This window comes from Peromyscus leucopus, chromosome 16_21 (assembly GCF_004664715.2).
Source record: "Peromyscus leucopus breed LL Stock chromosome 16_21, UCI_PerLeu_2.1, whole genome shotgun sequence".
Taxonomy (NCBI): Eukaryota; Metazoa; Chordata; class Mammalia; order Rodentia; family Cricetidae; genus Peromyscus; species Peromyscus leucopus.
Genome location: NC_051084.1, coordinates 45,752,923 through 45,779,908, shown reverse-complemented (window position 1 = coordinate 45,779,908; position 26,986 = coordinate 45,752,923). Strand labels below are relative to the sequence as shown.

At 41.1% G+C, this 26,986-nt stretch overlaps 1 protein-coding gene across 3 annotated transcripts in view; it reads left to right on the top strand.

Moving 5' to 3' along the window:
• The window catches only part of St6gal2 (ST6 beta-galactoside alpha-2,6-sialyltransferase 2), a 72,327-nt gene extending 48,248 nt beyond the window's left edge, over positions 1 to 24,079 (top strand). For all 3 annotated transcript variants that reach the window (XM_028865822.2, XM_028865823.2, XM_028865820.2), the window contains exons 3-6: positions 176 to 273; positions 4,711 to 4,812; positions 6,008 to 6,182; positions 20,000 to 24,079. In XM_028865822.2, coding sequence (XP_028721655.1) covers positions 176 to 273; positions 4,711 to 4,812; positions 6,008 to 6,182; positions 20,000 to 20,271 — 647 coding nt within the window. In that variant the 3' untranslated portion in view covers positions 20,272 to 24,079. The remainder of the gene's footprint in view (positions 1 to 175; positions 274 to 4,710; positions 4,813 to 6,007; positions 6,183 to 19,999) is intronic.
• Positions 24,080 to 26,986: the final 2,907 nt, after the last annotated feature.

The window sequence follows — 26,986 nt, the reverse complement described above, 5'->3', positions numbered from 1 at the left end:
AGCAAATTATCTAAAATATGCTAAATCAGCAGCAAATTATCTAAAACTCTGCATATGTGTATATGAACTTTATTAGTGGTTTCTAAGTTTCAGATATTGCAAGATTTGTTTTAATGCTTTTTTTCCTAGATTATGTGATTTCACAGAGAAAAAAATGTCACTTATGTGCCCTTAGATTCTCATGATGCAGTTTTGAGATTTAATTCTGCCCCTACACGTGGCTTTGAGAAAGATGTCGGAAATAAAACCACAGTACGCATCATTAACTCCCAGGTAAGATGGATGGAGTGTTTTCACCAGTACATTTTGTAGGCAAATCATTTAACTAGATGAGTGAACAGAAATATGGTTAGCTATAACCTCAGTATCTTGTTATTTCTTTGGGTCTTTTAAGCATGAAGAATTGGTGAAGAAAAATACAGAGGGAATTTAGATGCAATTTCAATAGGAAGAAATGAGTGAGATCAAAAGAAAACTCAGATTAAGCATAGAGAAATGATTTTTATTTGTGTATATCTCTTTTTGTTATCATAGATCAGTGATTCTCAATCTTCCTAAAGCAGTGACCTTTTAATACAATTCCTCATGCTGTGGTGACCCTCAACCACAAAATTATTTTCATTGCTACTTCATAACTGTAAGTTTGCTACTGTTATGAATGGCAAATTTGGAGTAAGAATTGTAGCAAAGGGTTTGTGACCCACACATTGAGAACCACTGTCATAGACTATGATTCAGTTTGTGAACTGCAAAAGGCTATTAATTACAGAAGAAATCATGGCAATAAAGGGAAAAGAAACACATGAAACATGAGAGTTTTCAGGATATCTTTGAAACTTCAGGTTTTGACTTGGAAATTTGAAAAATGAAAAGAAGTTGCTTAATGGGAAATGGAAATACCTCTTTTCTTCATGTCCTTAATAAAAATGTCTTTCAAATTTATGGAAAAAAATTATTCTCAGAACAAGGCACAATTTCTAATTTCCAAAATATGTAGAAAAAAATGAGATGATATGTGATTTATGGCGAACTGCTTGCATGGCAAGCTATTAACGCCCTGCATCGTTCACTGCACCAGGCAGCCTGCAGCAAAGTAAAAACAATTACCATATTTTCTTAATTCATAGATGTCACTGGCGGTAAGAGCTACATTTTATTTAGTAATTTCTCAGAAAGTGATAAACCCCCACCAAATTAAAATACATGCATCCTGTAAGATGCATCCTCATTTCAAAAGCATTAAAATGTGATGAAAAAAGTGCATCTTCATAATGGTAAATTTTTTTAATTGATTGAGAATCTTAAACGTGCATGAAATGTGTTTAGACCAAGCCCACCCTCCAGTTCCCTCCCCTCCAATTCTTTCCTTATCACTCCCACCACTATTCCCTCCCAATTTCATGCATTATCTTGTTTTGATTTATAAACTACAAATTCCACGGCCTGGATGCGCGTGGACATAGGGCCATCTTCTGGAGCCTTAGTAGCCTTTCAGAAGCTATATCCCTGAAAATAGCTGACTGTCTCTTCTCAGAAACCATCAATTGCTAATAGCTCCTCATGTCTACCACCCTTCCTTATGCTGGAATTTTGTCTGGCTTAATTTTGTGCATGCTGTCACAACTACTGTCTATAGCTAGAGTTTTCCGGCCTTGCCCACAGTCAGGACAAATCTTTGTCACCCGCCAGTCCCACAGCCGCTCAGACCCAACCAAGTAAACACAGAGACTTATATTGCTTACAAACTGTATGGCCGTGGCAGACTTCTTGCTAACTGTTCTTTTATCTTAAATTAATCCATTTCCATAAATCTATACCTTGCCACGTGGCTGGTGGCTTACTGGCGTCTTCACATGCTGCTGGTCATGGCGGCGGCTCGCAGCGTCTCCCCGCCTCAGCCTTCCGCTTCCCAGAATCCTCCTCTCTCCTTGTCCCACCCACTTCCTGCCTGGCCACTGGCCAATCAGTGTTTTATTTATTGACCAATCACAGCAATTTGACATACAGACCATCCCACAGCAACTGTCTGTTGAAATGAGCAACTGTGCTGTTGTATCCGAAAAACTCTGTTTCAGTGTAGACATCCACCATGTCTGGCTCTTACACTCTTTCCACCCACTCTTTCTCAATGGTCCCGGAACCTAGGAAGAAGATGTATCCTTTAATGCTGGGCTTTCTGAAGTCTTGTATTCTCTGCATATTGACCAGTCATAGTTCTCTGCCTTAATCACCATCTACTGCAAAAAGAAGCCTCTCTGATCAGGAGTGAAAGATACATGAGTCTATGGGTATAACCCCAAGTCGTTAGGAGTCAGAATGATGCTATTTAGCAGAGTAGTAGTAGATTCCCCACCCCCAGGGCCTACCTATTATAATTTAATGACCCCACTAATTATACCAGACATGGGTTCCATTTTATAGAGTAGGCCTGAAATCCAGAGAGAAAATGGGTTGTTATTCCCATAATTTTCATGCCACTATTCTAGTAGGCACATCATGCTGGGCCAGTCATGACTATGGCTTCCAGGCTTCACATCTGGTTGAGACTGATGATAGTTTCACCTGCAGTAACATAGCACCTCAGAGCGCTATGAAAGCTAGGGATGAAACCTCCAATGATTGCCAGGTTGATTTCTTCAAGTCTTAATGACAAAAGTATGTGGTATCTTCAGTTAGTAGGGTCTCACTATCAGTTTCTAGAGGGTAACCAAGTGCAGTGGCTATAACCTATAATGTTTGAGGGTCTATGGAGCCACACTGATCAAAAAATCCCAAAGAGGTAACTCATTTGTACTTGGCTTCTTTTTTGATAGCCTGTGGTATCTGGGAGAAGCATTGCCTCCCTCCCTCGGAGGGTAGCTCTATTTAAACTCTTTTTATACATACGCGCGCGCGCACACACACACACACACACACACACACACACACACACACAAATATATATATATGGAAGCTTCTGCAGTAGTAGGTTTCCATAAAACTTTTTTAAAAGGATCTCATCTAGTTATCCCCTACACACACTTCATTCTATGCCCTGCCTTCCTATCCTCCACCTCACTTAATCCTTCTTGCTCCATTTTTCCCCATATCCCTTTCATGCCATCTATGTTTTCTCACCCATCTCCCATGATCTGTTACTGGGTTTCTGACTTCTTACACACTCCAGTTTCAAAATCCTATCTGATGATTCAAAGCTAGCACTCATATGTGAGAGAAAACCTGCAATGTTTGTCTTTCTGGCTCTCAGTACCTCACTCTGAATGATTATTTCCAGCTCTAGCCATTTACTTACAAATTTCATTTTTTTCTTAACATCTGAATAATAAACCATTGTGTATGTGTACTGTATTTTCATTACTCATCAGTTGAGAGACATCTAGGCTGTTTCATTTTCCTGTCCTGTGAATAGAGCTGCAACGAACAGGCTTGACCATGTATCTCTGTAGTAGGATAGAGTCCTAGGATATATGCCCAGGTACATTAGATGAATTAAAGACTAGATCTATGTCTAGCCTATTGTGGAAGCTCCATACTGATTTTCATAATGGCTGTATCCATTTGCAATCCCATCAGCAATTGATAAGATTTCCCATCTGCCCACAGTCATACTTACCTTTGTTGTCTTTTTAAAATGATATTTGAGCTGTTCTGACTGGGTTAAGATGAAAGCTCAAAATAATTTTGCCGGGCGGTGGTGGCGCACGCCTTTAATCCCAGCACTCAGGAGGCAGAGCCAGGCGGATCTCTGTGAGTTCGAGGCCAGCCTGGACTACCAAGTGAGTTCCAGGAAAGGCGCAAAGCTACACAGAGAAACCCTGTCTCGAAAAACCAAAAAAAAAAAATAATAATAATAATAATAATAATAATTTTAACTTGCATTTCTCTTATCACTAAGGATGTTGAACATTTTTTAAAAATGTTCTCAGCCATTTGTATTTCTTCTTTTGAGAAATCTGTTTAGTTCCATGCCCTAATTTTTAATTGGATTGTTTGTTTTCATGGTATTACGTGTTTTATTTATTTATTTATTTAGTTAGTTAGTTAGTTAGTTAGTTAGTTAGTTAGTTCTTTGTATGTTCTAGACATCAACCTTCTGTCAGATGTATAACTGGTAAAGGTTTTTTTCCCATTCTTTAGGCCAATGCTTTACTCAAGTGATGGTGTCATTTGCTGTACAGAAGCTTTTCAGTTTTATGAGCTTCCATTTGTCAGTGGTTGGTCTTAATGCCTGTGCTTGATAGCTTTTTAAAAAGATGGATGGCAGGTGAAATTGATGGATCCATCCAGAATCAGATAGGACCTGTGAGGAGAGACAGCAGCTGACACCTCCTAACTCAATTCTAGCTGTTCCTTACCTACACCTGTCTCCTGTCACGTATCAAAGGTAATGAGGAGGCTGGAAGTCTGAATTAGCTAGGGAGTTTCATCTTGGAAGGGATGGCATCCAGAGCACTGGTTTTGGTGCAGCCCTGATAAAAATGGAGGGGTTTGTGGGTTCATTTTTGTTTTATTTATTTTAAAAAAAAAGTCTTTAAATATACTTCAAGTGCTTTGTCATGTGATACCAGCCTCACTCCCTCCCCTAAAGGAAAGTATAAAAGCTGAGCCTTGCTCTCATTCCACTTTTCAATTGTGACTTGTTTTAAAAACATAATTTTGAAGAAGAAAACACTAGTCATAAGGAGCATTTTCCCCCTTGTGTGCTTACAGATTCTAGCCAACCCCAGCCATCACTTCATTGACAGCTCTTTATATAAAGATGTTATCCTGGTGGCCTGGGACCCAGCTCCTTATTCTGCTAACCTTAACCTGGTAAGTGTTTTCTTGATGCCCTGGACCATGGGTTAGACAGTGCCCCTGATTAATTACGCACAAGAGCAGGTCAGTAATGGACACTAACTCATATGTGTATCATATCTTTCGATACCATTTAGAATAACATAGCTGCCTTCTGCTATGGTACTTTTTCTCTGAGAAATAGAGAAAGCACAGCAAATATAAAGGCTGAGAAAGTTGTAGTTACACCGGAAATTAGGCTAATCAAACTGGCAGTTATTCCAAAGAGATAGGATGGTAATAAGGGCTTTGGAAATAAACTTGGTGTGGTTGGCAAAAACAAATCGAAATTGTTCATCATTGTTTACATAAAGACTGTCTCTGACTTTCTTAAGGATGATTCTCATTGGCTCTTTCTGAATGGGTTAAATTTTATGGAATAACCACCAAATACAAGCAAGTTGTATCATTTTAAACTCAGGGCAAACTGTTACCTTCCCCAGGAAGAAACTAGCCCTGTTGCATGGAACTTTGTATGAAAAGCCAGTGAGCTCATTTCTTTTTACAGGGCTTAGTAAAAGGGATGATAGTCATGCTAGTTGGAGGTGCTGTTGGCTGAAGGAGTAAGTGTCCATGACTCGGTTTACCAAACCCAGGGAGCGTACAGCCTTCTTAAGATGAATGTGGGTAGACATTTGGAAAATCTGCTTTCGAAACACACTGCTTGAGTACCAGGAGCCCAGCATACTACAGTGTGAGCCAAACCTTGCCACAGTTCTCTCCATAAAGCTGGAGCAGAACACAGTATGCCTGTCAGCCTCCACTGCTGTGACAGTTTCCATGCTGCCCAGGGAGACCTCTGGCCCAGAGCCTCTCAGGTCTTTACTCTCTGACCTTTTGCAGAAAATGCCTGCCGCCTCTTATCTAGCCCCAGGTCTTACTTTATCATGAATAAATCGTCATTGGGAGAGACTGGAGGGAGGAAAGGGAAGGGGGAAATTATGTCATTGTAGTATCAAAAATAAAAGAAATAATTAAAAGATAAAGCATTATTCCTGCCAGGACCAGAACAATGGTCTCTCTTTGTACTTCCTTCCGTGACTGGACACTTCCCCTCTCTCCAGTTCTAGACTGGCCCACTCTCCTCTAAGTCCCCCGGAACATGCATAGCACTGTCTCCTTTTCACAGCTTGACCTGCACTCAATTTGAATTCTTTTTGTTTTGTTTCAGTGGTATAAGAAGCCGGATTACAACCTTTTCACTCCCTATATCCAGCATCGCCGGAGACACCCAACTCAGCCATTTTACATCCTTCACCCCAAATTCATATGGCAGCTTTGGGACATTATCCAGGAGAACACAAGGGAGAAAATCCAGCCCAACCCACCATCTTCTGGGTTCATTGGTAGGTGTGTCTGAAAGTTGGGAATTAGTTGTATGTGGCTTGTATTGTGTTTTTCAGCCATGTTTTGATACTCAAAATGTATGGTTTTACTCCATTCTCCATTTCTTCATCTGTGTTGAGACTTTTCACCCCATTTATTTTCTGTTACCTATATAGGGCATTTGAAGGCATGTCTTGAATGCCCTAGGGATATGAGAGGCTGTAACTGAACCAAGGGTATTGGGTTTGTTATCACCCTAAGTTCAGGACATTTACAGTATTCCTTGGGCTGCACAGAGTATCTCCATCAGTAGAGGGAAGATTTGTAGAGACAACAGTGGCTTCATTTAAATTAAGGACACAGTATCCTCACGTGAGGCTTGAAGCTTTTGGAGTGGGTTATATCATCACAGTGATATGAAATATTTTATATTAAAACCTTAGTGTGACTACTTTTAAAGTCATGCCTCTGACAATTTCATTTGAAATCCCCAATTCTTTATCTTTTGTAGTTTTCTAAAGTCTTGTTGATTTAGGAAAGGAAATTTAATCCAGTTTTCAGCAAAGAGTAAATTTGTGTTAGGATAGTGATTAGATAGCATAAGAGGCCAAGTTTAATAAAGTCTGTTTTCATAACATCACCATATTTGATCAAGGCAAGAATTAAAAAAAAAAAAAAAGACAGTTGGGGGTGGAATCAAACATAACTCTTAGAGATTTGAAATTTGAAAGGTCCAGTCAAATGGTTATAGCCATGAAAAGTAATTCCCAGTTTGAAGAGGGAGCTCAGGCCACATGGGCAGCTCTCCTCGGGGCTGTTGCTTGTGGATGTGGAGTTCTCAAAGGCCCAGTGATGTCTCTGTATCTTTCTGTGCAGGAAGTGAACTCGAGTTCATTGGCGTTGCAACCAATGGGGCTGGAGATACCTAGGTTTGCGTTTGCATTCTTCTCTGCAGCTTGAAGGCATTGGACCTCAAGTTGCTTGTTCCCTTGGTCCTCTGCATCCTCCAATGAGATGCAGTCATAAAGTCTTCCAGAGGGCGAAGTAGGGTAGATGGCTGGCCAGCTGCAACTGTTGTTTCCTAGCTGTGCCTTTGTTCAGTGTAGCATCTGTTAGCCACAGGACTATTTAAATTTCAATTAATCCTAATTAAATAGCAAATAACATCTGCTTCTGAGGCCGACCAGCCCGATTTCAAGTGCTCAGTTGTGGTATCCTCCTGGTGGCTACCATATTAGACAGCACTAATAGGGAGTCTTCCCACTGTCACAGGGCCATGTCGGAGAGCACGGCTGAGTTTGGCCAATGAAAAGAAACTGTGATGCAGCAAATTGATAAGAAAACATTGGGTTCCCACCAGGCACTCCGTGCTGTGTGGTGGAAGATCCAGCTGCAATAGAGGGCATCTGCTTCAGTAGGCTTACTTTCTGCCTCTACGCCTCACCTCTTCCTGAAGGATGTGAGATTCACACCACGATGGGTGGTGGCAGCAACCTGGGTAACCTTTCCCAGTGCCCTCTGGGCATCCCCATACTGTTGTAGTCTTTGTACTTCTTCTTCCATCTGGATGGGATGCGGTTGATCTGTTCAGTTATCAGATGCTCTCAAATAGATGTGGAATGATGTCAGCCAACTCTCAGACTCTCTCCCAGGAGAACTGCGAAATCGGTGAGGTGGACTGTTTTGTTGCTGTGATCAAAAGTATGCTTCAAGTGCCTTTTTCCTGCTCTAAAGTCCTGCTGAAGTGTTGACTTGGTTACTCAGTGACTCTTATCTCTAGGTGCTTCAAACCCTAACATCAGCTCCGAAACAAAACCTGCTTCAGAGGGGCAATGAGGGTTAGAATGTTTCAGTATACACTCATCACTGTGCCTGGAAGCTCATCAGCTAGGAGGTCCTCAATCAGAGATAGCCCAAAGCAGGGTCTTCTTCACCTTGCCCTGTATTCCTGTCTGGTGCTCTGCCCGGTGAAGCCGAGAGAATCACTTCCTTCACTAACTGCTATCCATCTATAAGGAGTAGTTTCATGGGTGCTTGCTCATGCAACAGACATGTCCTGTGTTACACATGCAGAGGAGTTTGCACAAATGAGAGACCTCATACATCTGGGCTCCACACCCACAGATTCAAATAGCCACTAACTGAAAGTATTTTTTAGTTACATCTTTTCTGAATATGTGCAGACCTTTTCTCTTGCCTTTGTTCCCCAAACACTATCAACTATTTATATAGCATGTATGTTGTTTTAGGTATTGTAAGTCATCTAGGGGTACATAAAGCACACAGGAAAATGTGCAAAGGTATATGGAATGCTGTAATGTCTTATAAGTGGCTTGAACATGCTTGGATTTGGGTATGTGCATGGGGCCCTGGGTCCAGTTCCCCAGATATTGAAGGAATGACAATATTTGATGAGTGAATACATTTTTGCTCACAGACTCTCAAAGTTTAGCATGCCTCACATCTCCCATGAGTTTCCTATATTGGTAATCCACGTCTGCAGAGCAAAATTCAGCAACTGAAAAGAATGATTAGTGTGTATAACCTTCCAGACCAATGCAAGTCAGTCATCCGGGCACAGATGGGCTGGGTTATGCTGGCCCACAGTCTCTGCAGAGGCAGTAATCGCCCATTTCTAGCAGGCTATCAGACTAGCTATATTCTTTCTGTTACACAAGTCAGTACTCTTGCTGTGAGAGAGGGGTCAGAGGCATGACTGGCAGGCAGGAACATTGAGAGCCAGCTTGGAGGCTAGCTGCAGCAGCCTTTTAAACCGAAGATTTCTGAGTGAGGGGAGGAGGTTGGAATTTCCATTTCTTGTAGTCTCAGATCCCCACTCTCAGCCTCATAGAAAGAATCAAAGTTGCAGAGAACTGTAAAAGCCTAGTTTGTAGGTTCTGTACGGATAGATATATCAATAAGGTGATAGACTTGGATGCCGTGAGGGGACCCAGAATTCCAACCCACTCTCCTGCTTATCACTTAATTATGTTCAAGCATTTTGAAAACACCAAATAAAAGTAGAATAATTGCTTTTTATTTATATTTACTCTAAATAATACAGGGTTCTTCAAAATATGATATGCATCTTCATGTTTTGAAATGGTGTAGCATTAAATCTTACATTCTGGCCCTACTAGCTATTAACTGCATTTGTATTCTTGTGTTCCTTTCTTGAACTCACAAATGAACAAAGCAAAGCCAAACATAAACATCTGTATATTTGACTGTTTGTGTTGGTCCATATTCCTTGTACATAATGTTTCCTTGTGTTTTGATCACACTCCTCCCGCTTGTACTCCCCAATTCATGTCCCCATTCTTGTCCATGGTTTGTCTCCTTCCTTCCCCTAGTCTCTCTTTGGCTTTCATACACATTGTTCCATGTGCCTATAAAATATAAAGGATCCACAAATGACAGGATCCTCCAGAAAAACAGAGATCCAATGGAATGTACGTCCATTTCAGAAGGGAGTCTGTTAGGTTGGTCTACACAACAGGGGGCAGGTAGTTCAATGACAGCAGAGTGTTAGAGGGAAGAGATGCCCAGAAGATCTGCTCCTGTGCAGGCTGCCTGGTGCATCCAGAGCCATGTCAACACTGGGGCTGGATCCCAGTGAGGGATTTAAGCCATTTCCTCCATGCTTTAGAATGCACGTTCTCATAATCAGCTTCTCCAGTAGGATCAGTTTGGAACAAAAATGTTTCCTTTACAACTGAGCACATTATGGTATTGTTGGAAACAATGGGGCCTCTTTAGTTACTTAAGAAAACACTCTACAGCCTCTCCACACCTGAGTGTTGGGCAATTATCTCTTTCAGGGGTTTGCAGTTCATGTAAGTAGAGTTTATCAAAGCTAAGGATTTATTATTGTCCTTTTAAAATAATGATAACGGGGCTAGAGAGATGGGTCAGCAGTTAAGGGAACCTGTTACTCTCGCAGAGGACCTGGCCTCCATTCTCAGCACCCTCATGACAAACAGCACACAACTGTCTGTAACTTCAGTTCCAGGAGATCTGATGACCTCTTCTGGCATCCACAGGCTCCTACTCAGACAAACACATGTACATTGAAATAAAAAGAATAAATCTCTATATAGTAATAATAAATGAACTAGAAGACATGTGCAAAGAATTATAATGATTAATGTAAATACATATTCATATTAAGTGAATTAAACTATACTTTCACTGTATTTATTTATATTAATAAGATACTTATTAAACTTTTTGTATTTATAATGTTGTTAGTCCTCTAAAATTCTGGGTGAGTACTTTAAAATCATGTTTTCTGCATTTTAAACATCAAATCCATGTTACAAATTAACAACCTGCCTGTCAAAATATTTTGAAGAATCATTATTTAAAATGTGAATATTTATTGCATTTAAACATTGAAAATTAACTCAAATTACATATTAATAACTGAAAATCATCTTTCAAAACATTTCTAAATAATTCGGGATATATTTTGACTTGGAGGCGTGGTCATTACTTAAAAATAAGTGAAAAACCTGACTTCTGAAGGTGTGTGTGTGTGTGTGTGTGTGTATGTGCATATTCTACACCACACATGTGGAAGTCAAAGGACAATTTGCATGAGTTGGTTTTGTCCTTCCAGCATATGGGTCCTGGGACTCAAATTTATCAGGTTTGATGCCAGGTACCTTTATCCACTAAATAGTCTCACTGAACCCAAAATACAATTTTTTCAAAAATCCATTTCATGAGTATGTAAGTCAAAAGAAGCTTGGAGCTATTATTTGTTCTCAGATAGATGTAAGCCTAACATTTTCACCAAATCTTAAAGAAAATAGTGCTTCCTGGTTTCATTAGCTTTGCTTGGCAACAGGTTCGGGTAAGGGCTTGACGTGTGGTCCAGGCTGACCTCAAATGTGGAAATTCTCCTGTGTCAGCCTCCTGAGTGTTGAAATTGCAGGTGTAATTGGCAGCTTTTTTTTTTTTTAAGAATCTCCTGTAACTTTAGAGATTCTATAAAAGGAAATAAATAACATTATTAACTAAATGTTCAAGCATTTTGAAAACACCAAATAATTCTCCTCACCCTTCCTACCACCACCTTCTGATTTTATTTGATACCAGCTCATGTCTCTACCACATCCAGGTCTTAGTGTGACAAGTGTGCCCCCAGTGGGCTCCCACAGCCCAAGCACACATTCAATACTTACTCGGAGAATGAGTGGGTGGGACTAGGTCTCTCAACTCCTGGATCGCCCATCAGTATAACATGTATCTCCTGCAGGATACTTACCTCCTTCTGGGTCGCTTTGTGGTTAAGACCTTGAATTCTGCAGAGAGCAGAATAAAATCAGGGCCCTAATTTACTAGCTCTAACCTCCAATTTTCTATACACAAAACAAAATCTTTGTAATGAAGTTTTCATGTGGCTAAGTGCAATAACCACTCAATACTAGTGATGCTTAGCTCTGACTCTGCCGTGCCTCATCTACTGTTGTGCTCCAGGTGAAGTAATACCACACTCCCATCTGGAAATAGATTGCCCCCTCATTAAGGGCCTAATCAAGGTGAAAGTAGCCTTTCCTTTCCTGTGATGTTCAAAAGGCCATAGAGTTAGTTACATACCATAGTTGTTGCCTGTTTTATTTTTTTATTGCTGAGAATTTTTGTTGTTTCAGTATCATGGAGCAATTACGTCAAAGAGCCATTGCTCTAACCATGTACTAATACATATTACAAATGTATTCAATATGTGACATAAATTTTCCTTTCTTTGAACTACTTCCTTAAGTCCCAAGCCTTATGGTTAGGTGACCATCCTGAGCAAACATAACTCACTTTCATCAGTCACCTGGTTCCATTTCTAATCAGAGTCTACATCTGTCCACGGAGTACACTACCCTAGAAGATGCTCTGGAGATGTAAAGTGAGTCCTGACTCCCCAGAGAAGCAGCACACGACTCTTACACCTGCTGAGCCACACAATACTATAAATTAAGCTGATACAGCAGGATCATTTAGATGATCCCAAACGACCCATTTCTTTGGACAGTGTTTTAATCTATTGCCTTTTCTCTCTTTCATCCCTAGTTAGATACTAGCGATTGCATCTTGGAGCTTGATGCAGTGAGGTCATTAATTCTGCTGCAGCTTAACTGAGTAGAGAATTCTTTCCTTGGACTCCTACAGTTTCTCTTTTGCCCACATGAGGTTAACTGCTTCATGGAGGGTGGATATACTCGGTGAGTCATTAAGCCTGGCTCACTACTGCTAGTACACAGAAAGTGTCCAAGCAATCCAGAAAAGCCAACCTCCCTGATCTTAGTGGGCAACTTACGATCAGGAGTCTAGCATACTAGACACTGAGCTGTTTTGTAATGTGCTACTGCCAATTTTTTTGTAAACCACCAAAACTCCATCCATTTTTCAAAGGCAACCTCTACTGCTGATATTGAAAGTAATACTTCTAAAATTCACAGTAATAACCTACTGCTAATTTTTTTCATAATATAAACCACCAACACTCCATCCATTTATCAAAGGCAACCTTTACTGATGATATTGTAAGTAATACTTCTAGAATTCACAGAGGCATACACTATAATTTCAGGCTATTTAATACATACACAAGAATTACATGCTTGAAAATAAGTTATAACTTCCTTTTTTCCATTTTATATTGAACTTCAAGATCCAGCTTTCCAATATACTGTTCAAAATGAGAACATTAATACAAAAATAATAAGCCAATTAAGTCTTTATTGGTGATGGTATAAAATGTACCATAACTTTTTGTATTTTTCAATAAATAATGAATCAAATGACATAAAATAAATGAACTAAAATTGGCTTTCAAATATTATTGTTGCATGTGTTATATTCGTTGATATGGTAGATGCCTCTTAAATTAGTCTCTTATGATGTAAGTTCACATTTCCAGCAACTTTTAACCACAGATATTTTCTGTAAATTCACTTTAAAAGTCACTTATTCTCTTAAAGAAATCAGAAGTATGCCTATTAAGTGTCCCATCCGATGATCAAGTGTATGGAAAGAGTCGAAAAGCAGCTGCAGGATTTCCATTAGCACGGCATGTTTCAATGCCCCAAGTCTTTTCACGCTCTCACCACCCATCTAGGCTGTGTCTTCCTTGTCTTGTTGGGCTTACTCCGAAATTCCTAATTGACTCCACATGACCAAGTGTTTATTAAAAGTGACTTAGATTTTTACTGTTACTTACCAATTTGCTGTTTCATATTAATAGCTCATTTTGCTATTCAATGGAAAGATATTTATACCAAGAATTTGCCAATGTTAAATATTTTGCCAGGTGAAAGCAGCATAATTTTTGTTGAATCAAATTCTGCTCATATTAAGTGGTTACCTGAGACCCAGAGTGTACCATGCTTGCATTCATGCCCACAGGGCTGCCTGACTTCTACAGTATATCATATATATATGCATGGGCCATGGCACTTTCTGACTCCAACAGTGTGTCACGTGTATGTATGCATGTCCACAAGGCTGCCTGATTCCTATAGTGTTTCGTGCCCATGAGGCTGCCTGACTCCCATGGTGTATCATGATTGTGTGCACACCCGTGGGGCTGTATAAATAACACTATTCATTCAGAGCTTAATATAATATGAACAAAGGGTCAACTTTCTTTGGTTTAGCTTTCAAAGCAAATAATTATCCATCTGCTTATCATGCTGAGTCATATAACATGCCATTTTATTAAGACCAATTGAGATGCTTTTTAATTGGTTTGATAATTCCATTGCTGTATACAATATTCAAAAACATACAGTTTGGCAAATGGATACCTCTTGAGTCATAACTTCCCAGAACATACTGATAACTTTGTCTGTTCAAATGAATCCCTCATAAGGAGTTTTCTGGAAAAAAAAAAAAAAAAACTTGGCTGTATAAAAAGTCTTGAGTTGAATTTTGTTTAAGGATTTTAAGGAGCTGGTTACATGCCTATTTGATTAGCTTTGATTAGGGAAATACATCAAAAACACTTAGGTACTTGTCTGTCTTTCAGAAGTCCAGCTCCAAGTTGAAAGGAGCAAGACTTCTGTTAGTTACAAAAGCAGTTAAAATTTGGTAGTCCGTAAACAAGATTATTTAACAGAAACATTCTTTAAGTAATTTTTCAAAGTTAGTAGCTACAGAATTATGTAGTACTGGCTAAACTAGGGAAACTTGGGTTTGGGATTTGTTTTTTTTCTTTTCAATTGTTTTTAATTTATGTAATTCTCAGCAGAAATTAAAAATAAGATAAATTAACATTTTTAGCATAACCAGATATAAATTTCCTATGTCAGTCTACTGTAGGGAAATGTTTACAAAATGATATTTGAATTTAGCATCTATGTTATCTGTACACAAAAACTGTCCAAGAAGGTGTGGCTGCTCATTCTCAGGCCTGTTTGTGAGTTTGCCCCTTGGCTACTACTTAGGAACTTGGTCTTAGAATAGGTTTCTACCCCTCTACACCTAGAATGCTACTCATTGAGCCTGTGAGCTTGTGCGGGTCATGTGTAACTCCTGCTTTCTTCTTGAGAGTTTGAAATTTTGGAACATGCCAAGCAGAGACCTACTGTGACCCACTTCCAACCAACCCCAAAATGCCAAGCATCTGACACGCTTCCCTGGTTAGCATTCCATATGTGATGCTGCCTTCATCAGCTCAGCTTACTGTAACAGAAATAACACAGTCTCTATAGCTTGAGCAGCAGCAAGTAGGACCCTCATAGTTCAAAGACAGAAGCTCAAGATGCAGGTTCTGGATAGTTCATGTCCTGAAGAGGGCTGGCTCCCTTCTTGCCTTCTTGCTGTGTATGCACATGATATAGGGATAGATCCATAAGTCACCACTCATTGCCCTCAATGAGCACTCAACCTTTGCAACATGCTCACCTAATCACTCCATCACCGCCAACCTGAGAGTGAGGATCTCAAGGGATGAATTTCAGGGGGATGCCTTCAGTCCTCAGCAGGTATCACACTCACTGCTGGAGGAGTGAAGAGTGTCCTGTGTGACTTCCTGGAAGAAGGTGACAGAAGTTTGTGTCTGGCTTTCCCTGAGCTTCTCTTTTGCTGATTTTTACATGCATCCTATGCTGTGATGTAGTGGAGATGTGTGCTAGATCCTGTCGGTTCCCTCGTGAGTCATCAACTGTAGAGGTGTGTGAGACTCCAACACTGTAGCTTACTAAGTCAGTCGGAGGACAAGGGAGCCCAGTGCTGTAGCTCTGACATTAGTTATAGAAGCTCAAGTCGTCACAGCCCTGCCCAAGAGGTTCTCCAGTGGAAGTCAAATATTTTTCTCAGCATAATATTGAGACACTTTCCCAAGTCATCCTAAAAATGGGCTTAGCCCCATCTTTGCATGTAAGTATGAGTTCTTTCATTTATTCAAAGGCATTTCTCTAAAGCCCTAGTGATTTTCATAGTACCTACCCTTATAAAGTTGGCTACTCATTGAAGTGGTCTCCAACGGCACTCAAATGACTCTGCCCTTAAGTCCTGCTCTACCTCTCTACAGTCCCTATTCCCACATGCCCTGTTCTCACACACATGATCTAAACCATGGAGAGCTGTCACAATCTTCCATCACTGATGTCTCATTAGTTCCTTCTGCAAACTCTAAAGAAGCATATTCTTCAGGTTTTTGTTTATTGCTGTGTACTAGTAACTTAGGTATATGGTATATAAATTTAAACATGTTACGATGATTTTCAGTATTTATCTTGTGTCAGAGTCTAGAATCTAAATTTATATATTAACAATAGCCTTAAGAAAGTAAAAAGACAAAGTATGTATATGCCAAATAATTACTTGTGATGATTTCTAAATGATTAAATTATTAAGGAATAATCTTTCTTTAGGACATTAAGTCTCCCAGCCCACCTTTCCCATGTACCTGGTAAACTAATATTTACTTCTTTCTCTTTGAAGGTACTTCCACACCAGTTATGATATCCATACTTCAGCTGGCTACCACATAAACACTGTGGGCAGATTGATTATTACTTGAACTTTAGGGCACTCTGGCCAGGTTCATAGTTCCAGGAAGCCACAAGTTCACATGAGAATGCAGAATGGAATGGGAAAGCATTGTCATTAAGTCTCTGTCTATAGGCAGAATTCAGAAGGCTTTGTGCAGGTAACTCAGGACAGATCCCTGCGCTGGCATAGCCTCCATCAACCTTTAGTTTGGGCACTTTTGGAAAAACCAGTTTTTCTATGTCTGGGAGTCTTGAAGTTGTTTGAAGATACAAAGAATTTATATAAGAAAATGCATATACAGCCTACTATATTAAAAGCATAACTTTTTGCCTAGGCTTAGGAAAAAATATATACTCCACATTTAACAGAGATAGGAATAGCAGCCAGCTAGCAACAGGAGTGAAGTTTTCTCCAGAATACTCTAACAAAAGTGGTCTGTTTGATCTCTTCTCCCTGACTAAAACAACAGCAGGAACATCTACAAAAAGCACCTATAGTCATTCCTACTTGGGTGGGGCATCTGTTCAGATCTGGTCTAGCTGCCAGCACACAGGTTTTTGCTTTTCTACTGGGAGAGCTCAGAGAACCTTCATGGCCATTCTTCAAAGAGCTGTGTCTTAGACCAGCTTGAGCCTTAAAGCATGACCAGCAGATCACTGTGCCAGGAGCATCATCATTTACTCCATCTTGAATAGTGTACAGGTCTGCCATAGGCTCAGTATCATTTCTTTAATAATCCTTCCTTATTGTGTTATACTGATGCTCTGGTCTGTGACTGGCCAGATTTTTTTTTTTTTTTTTAAATTGGGCATTTCCTACAGTTAGCCTAGGAATGCCTGTTAAAGATTCAGAGTTTGCCCCACACACAAACCAAAGGAAGCCCAGGGTCTGGGCATGGAGATGACTTCCAGTAACTGCCTGATCAGTTGCCTGAATAGTTCTTTTTCATTGTCAGGTTTGGGAGCTGCTACTTTACTGGGAAGCCCAGGGCCAGCTGTGTGATCAGCACTCTCTTCTTAGCATGGCATTGGCTTTGGAAAGCTATTTAGTTTAAGAACAAGAGATATAGGGCTAAAGAGATGGTTCAGTGATTAAGGACGTGTACTGTTTTTTTTCCAGAGGACCTAGCTTTGATTCCCAGCACTCACATCCAGAGGCTCACAACCACTTTAACTCCACCTCCAGGTAATCCAGTACCTCTAGCCTCTTCAAGCACTTGGACTCAAGTGCACAAACCTACATACATGTGCACACATGCACATAATTTTAAAATAAGAAAAGAACCAAAGATATAAACAGCACAGTTTGGATACAGAGAACAGATACCTGTCCTCATGGGTACAGCTGCATTACTGATGCATAGAAACAGTATTTTTTTAATGACCTATATTATGGTAACTAGCTGATGGGTCCTAAGGTACCTTTGTATGAATGAAATTTTTGAAGCTACAAGAATGTCCCTCAGTATCTGTGGGGAGTTTACAGGATACTATGGACACCAAAACTCAAGTCCTAGGTACAAAATGATAAATTATTGGCATGAAATCTGTATATCTCCCTATATATTTTAATCATCTCTAGATTTTTGTAATTCCTAATATAAGGGAAATAGTATATAAATGGCCTTTACTCTTTATCCTGTAGGCAATAATAACAAGAAAATGGGTCTGTATATGTTAAACACAGACTTTTTTTTCTGAATATGTCCTGTTGAATCCATAAGTATGGAACCCTAGAATATAAATTCCCAGTTGGCTGTTAATCACTGAGGAGAAGACACATCCACACAGCATGAGTGACCTTGGGTAGCTGAGAGTGAGTGATGCAGAGGTAAAATCACAGCTAGACTAGAGAACTCATACCATCCCAGCTCCATAGACTTTGGAGCTGGGAATTCAACTGCTGAGATCAGGCAAATCAGAGAGGTACTCATTTGACAAGGAACAAATAATTTAATCCTCTGTGTGTGGATGACTTTCTCACCCATCATACCAATGCCTGTAATGGTTCCTACTGTACCACTGTATCTCACCACCTGACAGAAACAATGGAGGAAGGACTTATTCTGCCTCGCAGATTCAGCAGGGTTTCTGTACATCATGGTGGGAAAGGCATCATGGAGTAGGTCAGTTTGTGGTGACAGATGGGCATGTTGCTTGCTGTTCATGTGGCCACAGACTATGAGGCCGTGAAGGTACCCAACCAGGGACTGATTATAATAAAGACCTGCCCCCTACTGCCCTCCATCTGCTAGGGAATCCCCATGTCCTACAGATTCCACCAACCCCAAAATAACACCACAGTCATTGGAACAGGCATTCAAGGCATGAGCCTGGAGGAGACACATCAGATTCAAAGAAGATAATCCCTTATTGGTGATTTTACCCAAGGAAAGTAATGTTCACAGAACCATTACTGCCACACAGATGGAGAGAATAGTGTGGTGTGGGTTGCATGTTCTGGTGGATAGGTGCCCAAAGGTCATGTAGCAGGTGCCAACTCTTCAATCTCCATTGATTGTCCTTACCAACATCACTTAGTTGAGGATGGTCCAGAGCAGGGATGGCATCTGGCTAGTGCATGTGCTGTGGCGGAAAAAAGAACTCTAATAGACCTGGGAAGGAAAGAAGCGGAACTGACGAGTCACACAAAGCTTTGACCTCCCCTGGAGTCTCTGGTATCACAGAACCCTGCCGTGGTCTAGGGTTCTCAGTACAGAGTGACAGAGTACTCACTGGAGCAGCACCCCTTTTCTCCCCTCTAGGCCTTGCCTACCAGGAAACCATTTCAGCTTCAGCTTTTCCAGATCCCCCTTGGCAAAAGATTCCTTCACTCCACTCCCCAACAGAGCTCATGCAGAATTTATTTGATTTGGGATCAGTTATGTTTTCTGGTGCTGGGGACTAACTCAGGCTTTTCCCATGCTAGGGAAACACTCCACACTTCTAGCCTTGGTTTTAGATTTTTGTGGACCAAGCATGGCTAATTTCTTGGAAAATATGACAGTCCTCTGCAGAACAAGCTAAATGTAACAGAAATAACATGACAAGAAAAGAAAAGAAAAACCACCCTATGCAAAGAGCAACATCATTTAATGATGAGGTTTTGTAGTTGTCTACTGGAAACACTTAAAATTGAAAACAGCTTCAACAATGACAGCCTTCATGAGAATCATAACTTATTGTCATTGTTGTCACAAGACCTGTATTCTAACTCACTGTACTCCTAAGAGTACAAGTTTCTCTCTAAATCCTGGGCTCAAGCAATCCTTCTGACCCAAAGTAGTCCAGGCTACATAGTGTACCCCATCACATGTGACTGGGAAACAAAATTTTGTTAGCAGAAATCTTAAAATCTACACCCTGTATAGAGCTGTTCCACTGTAAGATTCCATTTTAGAACTGTCTGAAGAACAGTTTATATTTCGTTTATAATAAACTTTCATAATCACATTTTATAGCATTTGTTTCTTCAGAACATAGCAGTCCTTTGGGGATACACTTGTTGACTGTAGCACAAAAGAGTAACCTAGACGTTATAAGTCACACACTGGAGCAAGGCCCCCTTCCGTTGAGTTTTATCTTGGTAAGTCAGTTGTAGGTCTGCAGTAATAGCTGAAGGAGTGAATGATTATGTGCAGTATTGTATCTTTATGTACTCATTCCACCATTAACCACCCTTCATAATGGAGGCTGTAACACTGCAAATGTAAAGTATGTGTCTCTCGCCACAGTCATCCCTGTAAGTGGCCACAACTCCATGTACCCTCCCCAGGAAAAATAAAAAATCCTTCCTTTCTTGGAACTGTTCACTCACTGTATTTTCATTTCTTCTTTGTTAGGAATCCTCATCATGATGTCCATGTGCAGAGAGGTACACGTGTATGAGTACATCCCATCTGTCCGGCAGACAGAGCTTTGCCACTACCACGAGCTGTACTACGATGCAGCATGTACCCTGGGGGCATACCATCCGCTGCTTTATGAAAAGCTCCTGGTGCAACGCCTGAACATGGGCACCCAAGCAGATTTGCATCACAAGGGCAAGGTGGTACTACCAGGCTTCCGGGCCCTGCGTTGCCCGGTAACCAGCCCCAACAATACATACTCTTAAAATGGAACTCTTGGGAATTGATGTGCAATAAGGTACTACTGTTGTCCTCAAAGTCACAAAAGAATACTTGAAGATAGATTTAGGCAATGTGTTGTCTTTAACTGTAACTTAGTGGCCATGAGAATTCTTTCTAGTCTAAGCCATTGGGTAACTATTATTGCTATGAATATAGAAATGGAACTTTAAAACTACCCAAGAAAGAAGCAAAAGCAGGATATATAGAAAGAAAACAGTTGTGTACCCATGGGCATGATACCTCTAAACATGTTAACCTCTACAGCAGGGACACTCTTTATCACAGTTGGTTCCAGCCACAAGTTAGGATGATACTACTGATAACACTGTTTTCATCTAGGAAAATTGAGGTCTGTAGCTAGCATGTCACTTGTACATGCATTCCTCATTAAGCAGCCAGCCTGGATTCTGTGATGAATGTCTGAATTCTTACTCAGATATGATATCTTCCGTATATCTTGTCAGGCACAGGATTTTCAACCACAGCTTTGAAGCTCTGCTTCCCAGTGCTCTCTGAGTGTTATGACAGAGAACAAGGCCATGTTAGAAAAATACAATTCATCCATCCCAAGAAGCCTAGCCAAACGCTGCTGTCAGCAGAGAACAGCTCCTTTGTCTCCCTGCAGCATCCAGTACCTGGCCAGCAACATTTGGCACACACACAGGCCTGCAAGGTCATGACTGGTCAGGTGTCCCTGCCCTGGCTATTCCACTTTATGCTCCTGGCCTGCAAAGGCACCCCATAGCTCTAACATAGCCAGTAACACGCAGGGCAATTGCTGCGTCTCTGCAGGTCAGCCAGGGGACACCCTTGTTCCTTCCAAACTATAAAGAGTGAATTTGGAATGCCCACTCAGAGCTACAGGGGATGCACGCCTGTCAGTGCTGTATGCAATTCCTGCAGGCTTTTCTCAGCTATTATAAACTTGACCCGCCTGTCCTCTGACTGTTCCCCAGTTCTGCTGACAAATGGCTAGGAATCCGACTTTGTTTTCATGGGCATGTTTTATGTTAACGGTGTGGTAGAGCCACAGAATGGGTTTTAACAAGGTGAATACATGTATGGCAGATACACAGGCAGGAGAAACGGTTCTTCCCAGCGTGTAGCTGTACTCGGATTTTTAACCTAAGCGTCGGTCACCAACACATCCTTTTGCGTGGGTTTTTTGTTTGTTTTTCAATGGAGATAGTGAAGAGACGCATTTTAAAATTCTGTAATTTAACAGGCTGTTGTTTCAATATCAAATCAAAGCGACTCTCAGTGGTGTAGTTAAGACTTCTTGGCAGTGACAATGGCAGCTTAATTAAATGCAAACCCCCTTGCAAAATGTGTGGCTCCCAGAGTTTTGTAGGGGAAAAAAAAATTGTTTCACGATTACTTTTTCCGGAATGCTCTAAGGATTGCTTCCTAAGGAAGCATAGTTCTCTGAGACTGCTAGCTTGTGTTTGGTTATTCTCCCCAGCAGAGCTGAAGCAGGGCTACAGACATCCCCCGTGGCTGGCTGCAGCAGTTAAGTGAGAAGAGATGGGGTTTCAGTCATGACAGCATCTGCTGAGAGCCCATTCTGAAGTCCACAGCTGAGCATCATCTTCAGCTCATCCTGGTCCAGCTGTGCAGTCTCACAAAAGCTTGGTCTTATCTCCATGTTGAAATGTCTAATCATGTCTGTAATTCTGGAGGAGGAAATGCTGGTATGCATGGGATTCGTATTTACTCCTGGAGTCCTTGGATATTTCCAGATCTTCCAGGCTTTGCCATTTTAAATGCTCACAGCCATTAAGTTTCCTTTTATAGTCTTGAAGGGGATTCACTTACAGGCATACTTATTATCCCGGACAATCCCCTTTGGTGGCATGAGAATTTGGTTAGAGAATAACTTATTGAGGTCAGTGTAAATATTCAAGTTCAAAAGCCCCACAAAACACTTCAAAGGTTGTTAAATAGCATTCTGTTGTCACACATGTACTTTTAAAAGGCGGCTCTCAGTTTTACAGGGGTTACAAGGAGACTGCAGAGCATAAAGGAAATTTAATTAAATTTTTTGAATTTATTATGGCCCTAAAGACTCTTGGGAATCAGAGTCTGTTAAACATTCAGAAAATGTGGTGCCCATATTAATATACTGTTGGCTGGGCACTCTTGTATTTAAAAGTTTAAATAGCTTAGCCTCTTGCAAATGTCACACAGTGATGGCTAATGTGATGGCCGCTTCTTGTATTAACTAAATGGGTCCTAAGTGGCAGTATTTTGCCAGACATTGATTAAATACTTTCACACCACATTTACTAACCTGAAGTGAAGGTAGAGCAGCTGTGAAAAAGCAACACTAACTGGCCTGCCACCTCATTTCTCTCTGGCTCTGGCTCTTCCCGGACTGTCTGACCTCTTCTGTGAAGGGACTCTGGTTAGATCCTCATGGTGTCACCAGGAGCCACCAGGTGCTGCTTCCTCTACCCTCAGGTGTGACAGATGTCACATTCCTTTGAATTGCAAGAAAATATCAGCACTCTGCTTCTTGTTGTTGTTCCTGTTGCAAAGACACCAGTGTTGACCAAGAATAACAATTCAGTCACTTCCAGAATCTCCCTAACTTGTGTCTCTAGCTGCTCACAGGAGGCAAGAGATAATGTATATGAGGATGCTCAACCATATACAATTCCTCAGAGTATCAGGGCTGGGCCCATGTGACTGACCATGCCCACCACGTCTCACAGAGCTAATTCTCTGGCAGACTCTGGAAGGACAAGTAGTCATCAACTGAAAAGTTGCATGCAGGCATCCAAGATGTGCTTTAATAGGCAAGTTAGGGGCTTGTGTACATCTGCATTGCTGTGTCTTTTCATCCCTGATCTCTGAGCTCAAGTCGCTTTGCTTCAGAAATGGCCCTTTGCTTGTGCCTTGACCTCTTCGTCCCTCAGCCAGTCAACCTGGACTCTCTGGTAGTCCTCTGTCATTGGAACCATAACATCTGAGCAAAAGCTGTGCTACAGTAGTCATTAGTGTTTTCAGAATTGGATGTCAAAAGGCCTGGCTTACTCTGTCATGTTTATGAGCTAGTACATCTGCTGGGGCAGAGTTCAGCCCGTTGCCAGCTGACCATACTCATACTTTCTGGATTAATTGGGCCCTGTTTGTGAAATCGTCTCCCATAAGTTTTGCTATGATAAAAGACTCTGGTGTGCACTGGTGACTTACGTTGCCCGAGATTTTCTTAGGACACGTGGTGCACTAGTCTCCAGACCTGTATCATCACACTGTCCATTTCAGTTCCTGGCTTTCTGATAGTTGGAATGCTACTTCATGGCTATGTGACTGATCAAGGCAGCTCTGTTTAGACATGAATTGCTTAGGTAAAATATGCCCGCATTTCAGCACGCTCTTTAAAGCTGGATATTTCCAGTGTGAGATTATTTTGCATTTCTGTCACTTGGGCTTTGTTTAGACACTTGGTGAGTAAGCAGCATTTCTCTAGCAGCTCATGAAAGTAAAATGCAAGTTCTGGTTCTTGTTTTGTTAAGTGAATGAAGCCTTCAATAACAAAGTAAACTCAGTATATTCTCTACAAGACTAGGGTAGTGACATTTGAAGAATTAAGGCTGCTGATAGATTTCTTATTCTTAGCATAGAAGTGTGCATGTAGATAGTTATATCACTGTATATATACTTATCTACACACATGGTTGGTTTTGTATTATCTTTTTCATTCATCTTTATGATAAAAGCTTTACAATAAATTTTAATTATTAAAACACTAATTTTTTAAGAGAAGGACGCAAATATTTTATGTTCTGCTAAAAATAAAACAGTTTTCTGCCCTGAACACACACACACACACACACACACACACACACACACACACACACATTCTACATGCCATGGCCACATTAACAAACTGTGACCAAAACATTGAAAGGTACAGTTCATAGAACTATTACCCTAGTGTTGTATTTAGTCAGACGCCTGATATATAGCTCTGAATTTTGAAGAGTGTGTTGACTGCCCATGGCTTTTACAAGATTAAGGGAAGAAACACTTGTTGATTCTCTGGAAAATAGATTTCAACAAAGCAAATGCAACAGTAGTGTTAAAACCTAAGTTTACAACACCCACCCTGTTTTGCTCTAGATAAATACTTATGGGATCTTTCTGCTGGAAACCAGTGAACTTTTTTAAAGGCTTGGGGAATTTTTTTGTATGATAATTTTTAAAACAAAACGTGTTCTCTTCAAACTAACTAATGGCTTGAGGTTTTTCCAAGAAGCGCATTTTAAAAGTGTTTGTACACATTTTAACACTTGGATATTTTCTATTTTGGTTTTGTATATTTTTATGTGTACACAGTGTATAGACTTGTAAATAAAACATGTTTTCATTTATCCAGAAGTGTCTCTGTTTTAATTTGGAAACATTGCACCTACAAATGAGGGAGCAGCCATGCAGCAGCCCTTTGGGGACAGATAGACTGAGTCACACTAGGCCTGGAAGGGGAGGAGCAACCCCAGTGACCACAGGCCTCCAGAGTGCACACAGGAATACAGCTTGGCCAGAAACCAGAAGCAGGTCACATTTGGATCACATTTTCTTCCCGGTAAATTATCACATTTAGAAAAATGTCAGGGGTAAACATCGAGTAGAAAATCACATGTTTTAGGCTAGTATACCATTAGTACCAAGTGTTTTGATTAAGTTTGTTATTCTCCTCACTTACCAGGCTTTAAGTCACATCCACTCTAATGTGACACTAGCCTTGGTCTTCACACCTGCCATGGAAGGGAAAAATCAACTAACGAGGTCTTGAAACATCATTCTGGGTCATTTGTAGTTTTCTGGCTAGAATGTAAACGAATCCTCAAATCACCACAAGCGTCAGGGTTTGATGTGAAGATGGATGTGGACAGTTGGGGAGCTCAGGAAGCATAGGTCACTGGGGGCAGCTGTGATGACTTGCAGAAGACCCCTCTTTTCACACCATTGGCCATTTGTTTTCCCTCACAAAATGATGGGTTTTCTTCCAGATAATTAAAACTGGCCTTCTGTGCTAGGAAGAGTAGGATTGGGGTAGAAAGTTGCTGCTGCATACCCAGGGGGCAGCTGGTGATTAAGCACCAAGCACATGTATAGGAGATTGGTGGTTTGAAAAAAGAAAATGCCCCCCAAAAGGAGTGGCACTATTAGGAGGTATGGCCACCTTGGAGTAAATGTGGTCTTGTTGGAGGAAGTACATCATTGTGGAAGTGGGCTTTGAGGTCTCATATATGCTCAAGCCATGCCCAGTGAGACAATTCACCTCCTGTTGCCTGCTTTTCAAAATGTAGGACCCTCAGCTCCAGCTCATGTCTGCCTGCACACCACCATGTCCCACCATGATGATAATGGACTAATCCTCTGAAACTGTAAGCCACCCATTAAATGTTTTCCTTTATACAAGTTGCTGTGGTCATGGTGTCTCTTCACAGCAATAGAAACCCTAACTAAGACAGAGATCCTGAGCTTTGAGATCTCAATGCTGCTGGAAGAATCTGGAAAGGAAGGAATTCGATTGGGTAGATGAGCGATGAAGGAAACAGAGATGTCCCGAACTAACCAATGGTTTGGAATTATTCAATTTACTCACGAGGAACCATACTTTGACTTAGAATTTGGATTACCCCCCCCCCCATCTAGAGCTATGGAATCCAGTCCTCTCTGGCAACCCTGGGCAGGGTGGCAGCCACAGTTTTAGTCTCCTGTGATCAACCAGGGCAAAGGACAGGCACTTCAGCCACTGTGCTGTGCTTTGCTGCTGAGCCAGAGTGTATAAAGGTTAGGAACATTTGTCATTTTTTTTCAGGAGGAGAGAGTGGAGAACAGCTAGGACCAGGGAACAGGAAGTAAAAAGTAAGTGCTGGGCTCTCTGACATGACTTTCAAACCAAAGTCATTTTCTCAGCAACAGAACTACTTCCTCACTAAAGACACAGGAGCTGAATGCAATGAAGTCTACCCCCAAGAATACCAGTGCATAGAACTTGAGGGGGTTGCCCATTTCCCTAGGCTGATTCTCTTGCCCCTCCATTCACTTTCTTTTTTTTTATTAAGAGATTTTCTATTCAGTTTACATACCAACCATAGATTTCCCCTGTCCTCCCTTCTCCTGCCCCCCAGCTTCCCCCCTCCAACCCATCCCCCATTCCCACCTCCTCCAAGGCAAGGTCTCCCATGGGGAGTCAGCAGAGCCTGGTACATTCAGTTGAGGCAGGTCAAAGCCCCTCCTCCCTGCACCAAGTGTCTCACCATAGGCACCAGGCTCCAAAAAGCTGGCTTTCATACCACTGGCTAAGTTGAGTCCTTAGGATGGAGGTTTTGTAGCCAATACAACCAAAAATATTATTTTCTGGTTCATTACAGAACATCGTTGCTGATCCCAATCATAAACACAGTCTACCCAGAACTCTGGACCAGATGGTGTGCGTACAAGTTCTCTCAAAACCATTTTCCAAGGCAGATATTCTGTTACCTCCAGGAAAGGCATGGTCTAAGAGGTTAAGCCATCACACAGCCAGGAAATGACATGGAGGCTTGTAGTCTCTGTCTGATTTCAGAGTGCGTGATGAGAACCATGATGCCAGTCCTTAAAAGTGGCCCCCTCCTGAGCTGCTGCCATAATCCATGACAGTCCCACTGCCCAGCAAACCAAAGACTCATTTTTGCAGGGACTCTA